This window comes from Lissotriton vulgaris, chromosome 12, assembly GCF_964263255.1.
Source record: "Lissotriton vulgaris chromosome 12, aLisVul1.2, whole genome shotgun sequence".
Classification (NCBI taxonomy): Eukaryota; Metazoa; Chordata; class Amphibia; order Caudata; family Salamandridae; genus Lissotriton; species Lissotriton vulgaris.
Window position 1 is genome coordinate 713,488,238 of NC_141700.1, and position 11,424 is coordinate 713,499,661.

The 11,424-nt window shown below is 44.7% G+C and overlaps 1 protein-coding gene across 1 annotated transcript in view; it reads right to left on the minus strand.

Annotated features, from left to right (window-relative positions):
- The window catches only part of LOC147678091 (hydroperoxide isomerase ALOXE3-like), a 239,569-nt gene that overhangs the window by 176,697 nt on the left and 51,448 nt on the right, over positions 1–11,424 (minus strand). Inside the window, exon 2 of the mRNA XM_086946566.1 lies at positions 11,107–11,311. Coding sequence (XP_086802692.1) covers positions 11,107–11,311 — 205 coding nt within the window. The remainder of the gene's footprint in view (positions 1–11,106; positions 11,312–11,424) is intronic.

The following is an 11,424-nucleotide window of genomic DNA, read 5'->3' on the forward strand; positions in this document are numbered from 1 at the left end:
GATAGCCAGAAACCGGTCCTTGGATGCTTGATTCCGGTCTGGGAAAGACATGGCTTGGTAGTTCGGACTGGACTGTTCCCATGGGGCACAGGGTCAGAGCTGATTTGCATATAGCCAGTGTCTAACCCAGGGTGGTGTGGAGTGCAAAAAAACGATGGATTTAGGCCCAGATTCTTGTACTGGGGTGAATGTATGAGATTGTTCTACATTCTGCCCATCAACTGTGTTTTTTGCTAGTACATATACCAGCATAGTTAAAGACTCAGTACAGACTGGCCCTCCACATCAAAGAGTAACACCCCCTTCATCAAACCATCCAGGGCTTGCGCATTATTTAGAAGGCCCAAACTCTATCTGTATACAGGTTGCAAAAACCTTAAATGAGCCTTCAACTCTCATGGGGAGTACTACAATAGGGGACAGGGTTAGACCCACAAGCACACAAAATCTTTGGAGATTTAATCAGGGAGAATTTAGCAACCCACATCTGAATTTGCATCTTCTGCCAGAAGCAACTCCTTAAACGGTTGTGCTGGCAAATGTCCCCTCTTTACCGCCCAATGTATCTGAACATTGGTCAAAATTGCGGAATAAGTTGTTGCACTTATTGAACACCAGGACTCGTATAACCAACACGCTTTATTCGGAATTAAAATTCATGAAGAATAGGTTGGGTTGGTAAAACAACTAAGTCATTAGCTGGCAATTGTGTGGTTTTAACCTTTAGAACCCCAAGACTGGTGCAGGTTCACCTTGATAGGGCTGGTACTTGGTCTATTGTGGCGCCGGGCATAAATATTCTACCATTGGGGTATTTTTATCCACCCCCTAGAGACCCATGGAATAATCCTTGGGGGGGGGGGACGTTTCCCGGGAACAGGCAGCTTAGATGTGCGGTCCCACTCGGCAATCGTTATTACATTTTCAATTCATTAGAAGATATAGACTGACTTACTCATCCATAAGTCCCTTCTTCAACTTATAAGTCTGATCTAAATGGACACCGAGGTGATAAAGTGCACAAATGCAAAACTACCCCCGATCAGGCCCATACAGTTATATGTATCCATTTGTCACGCCCAGTTTTTACTGAACAGGGGTATGAGGGTATTGGCACCATTACGCCGATTCTGGGTGTGCCTCTAGAATCTATTGAACACACAACCCTAGACCAGGTATCTCTTAATAATGGAGGATTATTATCTACTAAAGCAATATCAACTAGCCCCCTAGGTAATAGGGACAGAGTTTTCTGTAACCTTGCTTCCTGGAACATTGCAGGATTACTCTCCAAGTTGACCAATCCTATTTGGTGCAACTTTTTATTAAATTATGACGAATTATGTTTCCAGAAAACGTGGGCTAAGGAAATAATCCACAGTAATGGGTTTAAAACATTTAATACCCCGGCCATCGAGGGGTTGAGTGGAAGGGCAAAGGGAGGGCTTTGTACCTATATATCCAACAGGCTGAAATTAAAAAGATAGAGTTGAATATAGAGGAAGCATACTACCAATTGATGAAAATCCATGCAGATAGAAAACACTGTTTTACAGTGACACATTTTTACTATAAAATTCCCCCCTTTAATGTGAGGTTTGTAGTAAAAAAAAAAATCGGGCAATGATTTGAAATCTTTATGCAGCGACAATACCAAAGATACAATGTTAATTTTGGGAGGAGATTTTAACTGTGCTTTGTGCCCAAATGTTGATGGTAAATTATGTGGTTTTACAGGTGAAGAAGGGATCAATACGCACTTTCGACATTCTATACTGGGGGAGTTGTATAACGAAATGGTTTTTGGCCTTGATTTGGGTTTTGCAAATGAGCTATGTGCTACACCTCTCCCATGCACCACACCTTTAATGGCCGAGGTCTATGCACTACCATTGAATATATATTACTGTCAAATATCCATGCTTGCAGACTTTGCTCTTTTTCTATAGATGACAACTCACTGAGCAATCATTTTCCATTGTGTCTTTCTGTATTATTGCCGATATGTAAGTCTGATAGACATTACAAAGATGACCAGGTTTTAGCAAATATTATAATTGATAAGACAAATGGGTATACTCTTTGGTGCTTGATGGTGGATCCTTTAGTAATTACCAAACAAGTGGTAGCTAAATGCACACCTGCTTTGGAGACTAGCCTGAGTCAAACAGCTGCCCCAGACAGCATGTTATCCTCCTTTCAGTCAATATCAAATGCTATAAGGGAGGCCTTATTTGTTCAGAACCGAAAAAAAGGAAAACCCCAGGGATGGTCTGATTCGAACTCTATGTGAGCTTATACCAACTTAAAATTGAACTACATGAGATCCCCAGAAATTCAAATGATGTGAGACAGGCAAGAGGGGAGTACAGGTTAGCACTCAAGGAAAGAAAAACTGCCCTGAGAAATGAAGCATGGGATTCCTTGCACAAGGCCTCTCTAATGGGAGAAAGCTCAGCCTTTTGGAAAGCTAAAAACCATCTTTCCTGACTCCTGGAGGTGGTCCGACAATTGAAATTGCTATAACTGAGGACCAATGGATTGAGCACTTTTCAAGAGAATATAACGGTGAGGGTAACTTTGATGTCCAAGTAAATAACAATCAAGGGGAAATTTCCCTTGATTCTTTGACTCAATATTCCGATCTCCCGTTTACGCTGGAGGAAGTGAATCGGGTTATCTCTGCAAATCTGGGCAGTAAGGCTCCTGGACCGGACGGGGTCCCTGTAGTCTTGTTCAAGTCAAATATGACTTTATTGGGGCCAAATATCACCCTTGTAATTACTGCTAGCTGCTTTGCCCCTTTTTTGACAACTTGGGTTGAATCTATTATTGTGCCAATCTTCAAAAAGGGAAACCGTCAGGATCCTGGATGCTATAAGCCAATTTCATATTGGATTCTCTGAAAAAAATAGTTGGTTAAAATTTTTTCAAACAATTACACGTATGGGCAGAGGATATCAAAGTCATTTCTGACATTCAATACGGTTTTTGTGAAGGCCTAGGGATGATTGAATAGAGTTTAAACATAGCTATTTTTGTTGGGAAGTATGCACGGGAGAAGAAGGGTAGACTGTTTTTAGCTTTTGTGGATCTCACTGCAGCCTTCGATTCTATGATGCATGGCAAGTTCTTGGAGATCCTCGAGGATATGGGGGTGGATACTGAAATTACCTACTTTCTTAGGCATCTATATAGTGATACTAAGGCGCAAGTCCAATTTAACCTGAGCGGTGATCACTCTGCCCCATTCCCAATTAGGAGGGCGGTTAGGCAAGGATGTGTCCTAGCCCCCTTCCTTTTTACCCTCTATATTAATGGCCTGGGAGAAGCGTTGCTTAAAGACAGTCAAGATTTTCCCCAAATAGCTGGACGTCCAATATCTTCCCTCCTTTAAGCGAACGACACAGTCCGAATTACATGCATTCAAGTAGGTCTGCAGAGGGTTTTAGGTGGTTTTTCTAATTTTATGAGTAATTTTGGTCTCAAGGTGAACACCTCTGAGACCTTTATAATGAGGTGTGGCTGTGGTAGCTAGAGGTGCAGGCATATATTTGTGGAAGGCCAGAAGATAGGGCCAACAAAAGAGATTTTCATATCTCAGAATACTCTTTGATCAAAATGATTCATGGGTCCAAGCCGTATTAGCAAAAAAACTAGCGTTCTTAAGGACTACATCCGCACTTGTTAATTTTTCGAGAAAACTGGGCTGGAGACTGCCAGTAGAGATTATTCAGATTTACAAAGCTAAAGGTATCTCCACAGCTATGTACGGGATATGCGTGTGGGGTTTTGCTGATACGCACCTGTTAAAAATGGTGGAAAATACCGTCTTAAGATACATTCTGACTGTTCCAAATAGCACATCTTCGTATGTTTGTCATGCTGAGTTGGGCTTACCATACATCTCCGATCTGATATAAATGGAGCCTATTTTTTTATGGCATAGGATCTGGACAAAAACAGAAACACAGGTAAATCTGGATATTTTAATGGACAGTCTGAAATTGGAAGGGGTCCTAAAGATCCTCTGGATAAGGTACGTCTGTGATTTTATGCAGGACCTAGGTCACATAGAATATTTTACTGACCCGAGTACCATACCGATGGTCAGGAGAAAGGACCTAAAAAACAGAGGGCCTCCTGTTACTGGACACATTAAGAACATCGGCGGAGATTATAAAGCCTAGTGTCCAGTACAACCAGTTGATTTGAACTACTTTCAATATACAACCATACTTAACAATTGTACCTGGTGGCCATGACAGGTTCTTATTGGCTAGATTCAGGTTTGGGAACTTCCACAGACTTGTAAGTTTTCTAAAAATGAATGACTGGACCTGAGCAACGCAACTGTGTCCTTGTGATAATCACTCAGATCAATCCACTATACACATTGTCCTATTCTGTAGATTATATAGTGAATTAAGGAAAGTTTGGATTTTTCCAATTTTTAAATCTCTGGGGACTAGACAATGTCGCCCGGTGTGTATGTACATTATCCAAAAGCAGTAATAAAATAGAGTGTGGTGGATGGGAATGTTTCTTAAGAAAGTATTTAATCATAGGAAATGCATTCTAATCTAAGTACCTAGGTCATAAAGGTGCAATGGCATATCATTATTAACTCAGAATTTTATAATGACTTATATATAACACGTTTTTATCTTGTATAACAAACTGTTTGCTTTTATGATTGTCTGAAATAGCAATCAAATAAAGCTGTTTTTGTTTTGAATCTTCAAAACTCTAATCAGTAACAAAAATAATTGAATACTGTAAGAATCTACTTTTGGTAGTTGACGGACATGGGGTATTTTTCTATACTACTACATCGTGGACGACAGGAAGGAGAATGAAGTACTACTCTGATCACAATCTTTTTTATATCACTTAGGTTTGAAAGTAAGTTTGTATTTTAACATCACCCAAATTAGTGCCTGCTGAATTGCTCCATATGTGGCTGAGTGGATAAGAAACTGTGTTAATTGTTTATAGATTTCACATTGATTTGCTCATAGAACATGTGTTTTTCAGATTTACATCTGTTCATGTACCTGTCCATATCCATTTCAAACCTGGGGACACCCACTCAATATCTCATCATAGTTTGATCATAGTCTCAGTTCACATATGTACTCCCTATTTAATACTCCACAGCATTTCACGTGTGACATGATTTGATGCAATTAATGAAGTGGTACATTTTCTGGGTTATTATATTCCGGTTGTGTTTTTGGATTTAAAGTGGGTAGGAATGGAGCCTCTTTTGATTAGATGAGACCTGGCCTTTTACAGCTTTCTTATGCTTGAAAGCAAGCGATATCTGCCAAGTTCTGCTCTGCTTGAATAAGATATTTTTATGGAGTTCAAGAAGTGGTTTATAAAATAGTAAATGCATCTTTACTACTTGGATTTCATAACACTCTAAATCTTGTATTTGAGTATGTCCCAAGATTTCACTGCCATACAGTATAGCTGGCCAAATTAGGTTGTCATGAAGTTTTAACCATAATTTTACAATGGTTTCACAACTAACAATTATTATTTTTTAGCATAAAATATATGTGTTGTTTCTTGGACAGCTTCCTTGGCTTGTGTAAAGCTTTTTGATTCAGTTAAAATAACTACTGGGTGGATATACTGCTTTAATATTCCCTGGATAGCATCCTGAAAATAAAATGCTTGTTGCGCACTCATTTTTTTTAAATCAAATTCTGAAAGATTGTATTTTTGATATGTTTATTTTTTAGGGACAGCACTTTTCTTGTTAGTGTAAGCTTTATTGTAAGCCTGTTTATTGTGTGTGAGAGGAAGAAGTTAATTATTTGTCTGGTAGAAGTGATCTTCACACTGACACTTTCTTCTGAGTGATCATTGTGTCATTCCTGTCAATAATCAAAAGAGTAGAGCCTAGACAACAATGCTATTCCACATGTTGACGTGTTAAGCGGTTACTTTTCAGGTTATTTACTTTTACACCGTATTTGGTCGGGAAGTCCAACTCCTAGATTGTATCATATACCGTACATCCAATCCCATTTCAAAATAGTTTACACAATATAACGGGAAGATGCCAAATATAGATCTCTTGAGCTTTGATACTTAGGTATTGAAGCCAATGTTACACATTAGTGTGTTCTTTGAGTACATTGGTCTATTAGCATTTGAAAGATGTAAATATGATCTATTATGCATTTAGGCAAAACCTTGTTGACTTCTGTGAAAACACCTGACAACAGTGGATTCAAGCTGAATTGAATAATAATGGTTCATAGTAAAGGTGGGCTGTAGTTTACATTATGGACCCGATTATGACTTTGGCGGTGCAGCACTGGGTCCGCCCCACTGCCGCACTGCCAAAGCCGTGCTCGGACCGCCGCTAGATTAGGATTTTCCTCCTGTCTGGCAGACTGGTGTTTGGCCTTCCTACGGTGCTGCCTCAGAAAATGGCCAGCACAATTGGAACATGACTATAAAGTCCATGCTGTGCAGGAACTGGGGTGCATGCACACAGGGTGGCAGACGTTGTGGCCCCTGTGTGCATCCCCATGCAGAGGAGGCACAGGGGGCACTGCAGCGCCCCCTTTGTTTCCTCCCTGCCAGTTTTCATGTAGGAGGAAACTACATTACAGTGTGGCTTAATTGGGGCCTTCAGTTCAGTTTGACGTTGATTGTGAATGGTCAACTTCCTCTGAGGTGCGGCTAAAACTAAGTTGCAGGGAGTGCACGGTGAAAGAAGGAGGGGTGGTATTAGGGCCTTGGGTGATGGCAGTACTAGGGGATATGGGGGAGCAAGAAGCTCACAGAGGCCAGGAATTTGAAGCAGCGCAGGGCTGCTAAAATTTTATTTAATATTAAAACTAATCCTTGGGAGCATTTGACTTTGCAAATTTTGCAACGTTATGTGTTACACTACTTAGACTGTTGCCAGTGTCTTCTATAGAGCTGGACTCTTGACCTTTTTAATCAAATTTACTCACAAGTGGTCAAAATTCCATTCTTTGAAAGTTACTGACATTCAACCTTATGTTTTCATACAATACCTTTTAAAATTAAGACGGTTATTGATTCAGTGAAATGGTGGTCAGCTCTTAAACTCTTACTTTCAGGTCCCCAGATAATTGTTCAAGTAATTGAATTAGGGCTCCAAAAGCAAGCCTCACCTGCACAGTCCGTGGCAGGGGGACAGCGGGGCATTCCGACCATCATCCGCGCCGTGAGGGGAACGGCCAGAGCAGACCAGACAAGGAAAGCCGTGAGGGGAACGGCGGTAGTTCCCATCGGGGAACTACAATACCCAGCAGCCCCGGGACACGCACACGAGGGAGGAGGCATCAGCGCGAACGGAGGCGCATAATAGCTCGCACTCTCGGCGAGTCAGTGGGAGTCCAAAAGCAAGCCTCACCTGCACAGTCCGTGGCAGGGGGACAGCGGGGCATTCCGACCATCATCCGCGCCGTGAAGGGAACGGCCAGAGCAGACCAGACAAGGAAAGCCGTGAGGGGAACGGCGGTAGTTCCCATCGGGGAACTACAATACCCAGCAGCCCCGGGACACGCACACGAGGGAGGAGGCATCAGCGCGAACGGAAGCGCATAACAGCTCGCACTCTCGGCGAGTCAGTGGGAGTCCAAAAGCAAGCCTCACCTGCACAGTCCGTGGCAGGGGGACAGCGGGGCATTCCGACCATCATCCGCGCCGTGAGGGGAACGGCCAGAGCAGACCAGACAAGGAAAGCCGTGAGGGGAACGGCGGTAGTTCCCATCGGGGAACTACAATACCCAGCAGCCCCGGGACACGCACACGAGGGAGGAGGCATCAGCGCGAACGGAGGCGCATAATAGCTCGCACTCTCGGCGAGTCAGTGGGAGTCCAAAAGCAAGCCTCACCTGCACAGTCCGTGGCAGGGGGACAGCGGGGCATTCCGACCATCATCCGCGCCGTGAGGGGAACGGCCAGAGCAGACCAGACAAGGAAAGCCGTGAGGGGAACGGCGGTAGTTCCCATCGGGGAACTACAATACCCAGCAGCCCCAGGACACGCACACGAGGGAGGAGGCATCAGCGCGAATGGAGGCGCATAATAGCTCGCACTCTCGGCGAGTCAGTGGGAGTCCAAAAGCAAGCCTCACCTGCACAGTCCGTGGCAGGGGGACAGCGGGGCATTCCGACCATCATCCGCGCCGTGAGGGGAACGGCCAGAGCAGACCAGACAAGGAAAGCCGTGAGGGGAACGGCGGTAGTTCCCATCGGGGAACTACAATACCCAGCAGCCCCGGGACACGCACACGAGGGAGGAGGCATCAGCGCGAACGGAGGCGCATAATAGCTCGCACTCTCGGCGAGTCAGTGGGAGTCCAAAAGCAAGCCTCACCTGCACAGTCCGTGGCAGGGGGACAGCGGGGCATTCCGACCATCATCCGCGCTGTGAGGGGAACGGCCAGAGCAGACCAGACAAGGAAAGCCGTGAGGGGAACGGCGGTAGTTCCCATCGGGGAACTACAATACCCAGCAGCCCCGGGACACGCACACGAGGGAGGAGGCATCAGCGCGAACGGAGGCGCATAATAGCTCGCACTCTCGGCGAGTCAGTGGGAGTCCAAAAGCAAGCCTCACCTGCACAGTCCGTGGTAGGGGGACAGCGGGGCATTCCGACCATCATCCGCGCCGTGAGGGGAACGGCCAGAGCAGACCAGACAAGGAAAGCCGTGAGGGGAACGGCGGTAGTTCCCATCGGGGAACTACAATACCCAGCAGCCCCGGGACACGCACACGAGGGAGGAGGCATCAGCGCGAACGGAGGCGCATAATAGCTCGCACTCTCGGCGAGTCAGTGGGAGTCCAAAAGCAAGCCTCACCTGCACAGTCCGTGGCAGGGGGACAGCGGGGCATTCCGACCATCATCCGCGCCGTGAGGGGAACGGCCAGAGCAGACCAGACAAGGAAAGCCGTGAGGGGAACGGCGGTAGTTCCCATCGGGGAACTACAATACCCAGCAGCCCCGGGACACGCACACGAGGGAGGAGGCATCAGCGCGAACGGAGGCGCATAATAGCTCGCACTCTCAACTCGCCACGCGAGTCGCGCGCGGGAGAAGCCCGGGACAAGGGCGGGCCCTCTGTGGCCCTCAGAGGCATAAAGAGGACGGGACGGGCCACCACTCTTGGCTCCATCACAGGATAAGGTACAGTCAGGTTCTATCCTCTTAACCTCTATCGCTTTGAACTAATTACTCTTGGCTTCCGGTTCCAGACTATGTCCATCTGGGAAGAGCTGAACGCCCTGTGTGGCACTAACTATATCCCGGATACATCAACCCCCCCCATAGTGGCCAGAGACACTGATCTTGTACATTTCTCTCCCCAGGCATCTCCTGATATAACCCTCCCTCTATCCAATAACTGCAGCTCCTCTCTACTTGCCCCCAACCCAGCCTTATTCACGTTGGAAAAAGCCGAGACTCGACCTAATGACTCTGTACCCCCCCTTCAAGTGACCCTTTTGGCCCAAATTGAGCGACTGCTCATCACTGCTCTATCCCCACTGGTAGCAAAAATACATGATTTGGGGGACAGGCTGACCAGGATCGAAAAAACTGTAAGTGGGTCATATCCATTAACTGGAAAACCCACACGTTCTACCCCCTCTAACATCCACTATAACACCCGGGAAAGGTCTATGAACAATGCTCCCAGGACACTTCAAGCTTGCAACTCCCCTCTGACACCACCCATTCATACTGGAAAAAAAGCCACTTGTAATCTTGAACATGCCCCACATAGAACTAATTTGATCCCCCGAGAAAGAAGAAATCGTATTGATCTACCCCCCGAAGCTGCCCCATACGTTACTGTTCTCTCTGGGGTCCCTCCTCTCAGTCCGGGCAAACGTGAGCTACACCAGGACCTACTGAACAAAGCCATCTTTTGGCTCAAAAACAATAGATCTTTACCACCTACGCTAGATGGCGGGATAATGAGTGTCAGAAGGGTGGGGTGGCTTGGTCATCTACCCAAAAATGTTTCGGGGGACTTGATCTTAATTAAATTTAAATACAGGAACATTGCCCCCTATTTGAGATCTACCAAACCCAAACTTGGAGATGGTTCCATATGTATCTGGGACCTGCACGATTTCTATCCTGGTCCCCGAGCACCGAATCACCATAACACCGGGTGAAATAGGGGGGATTCTCTGTACCTTGGGTTATTATTTTTAATAGTAGATTTGTTTGTTAAATCATTTTAGTTGGGTTCAAATCAATTTCTATTTTAATTATGAAATGCTATGTTGAGATATTCTTGTATGAAATGTACTTCATTTTGCTGCTTTTATGGTTTTAAACTCAAAAGCCGAATAAAGCTTATTTTGATCCATTTGAATTAGGGCTGTAAAAGATAAAGTATACTTTAATGTAGCTACCTCTACTTTGGAGGCATCCTAGTGGCAAACTATATACTGGAGGCGTTATACATCAAGGATAAGTATCCCAACAAAATTAAGAGGCTCTTTAGTGCCTCAAGGTTGGGGAGGTATTGCAGGGGTGTCATGAACCCTTTCATGTATGGCACTAAACCTTGATCCCACAGCTGTAACTGCAAAAGCTTGACTCTTGAGACTGACCTCCATTTTGTCTTGTGCTAACACAATCATTAGCAGGTGTCTAAGCAGTGTTCATTTTGGCATATGGATAAAGTCCAAAGAATGCTCCACTACTGCTCAGAAACACAGCAAATAAGATTCATTTGCTGCAGCCCAAATCTTAGAGAGTACTCAGACTGTCTCAAGAAACAGTGTCAGCAAACTTGATTTTTTATGATGAGGTGTTACTTGAGTCATTATAGAACTAATAAATCTAATGTGATTTTCTTGTAGAAATGGCACCGTTAAGATTTATTTGTTTTTTATCTTGCTATTTTATGCCTATTTACTGTAACTATATCTGTTCATGCTCTGAGTGGTTTGTAAACAAACAATTGAATTATTTCAGTCCCCAATCAGCATGTCAGATAGACTAAAAATGAAAAGGTTTCAGGTTGTCAGCAATACATCAGGGGGTGGGGATTTTTTGGGGCACTTTAGTCTAATTTAAGCAGTGTGTTACCTGTCCCTTCAGGGAGCTCTACTGTGGTGTACCCCTCGATCCAGCGATAGCATGGAAAGTAGTAGATCTTTCCTACAGGAGATTCCACAGTAACTTTGTTGCATAGCCAGCTGTCATCAGGGAAGAAGGAAAAGGGTTCCTTATGAAGGCGGATATGTGTTATATTCCCCAGGTCATGTTTTTCACTGATGTGGTACACGTCAGTCTGAAAAATAAGAGAAAGATCAGTATTATTTTACAGTACAGTTTAACATTTAGCGGTACCTTCCGCGTCACCAGGACATTTGAATATCAGCAAGAATGGCATTGCTCAATTTC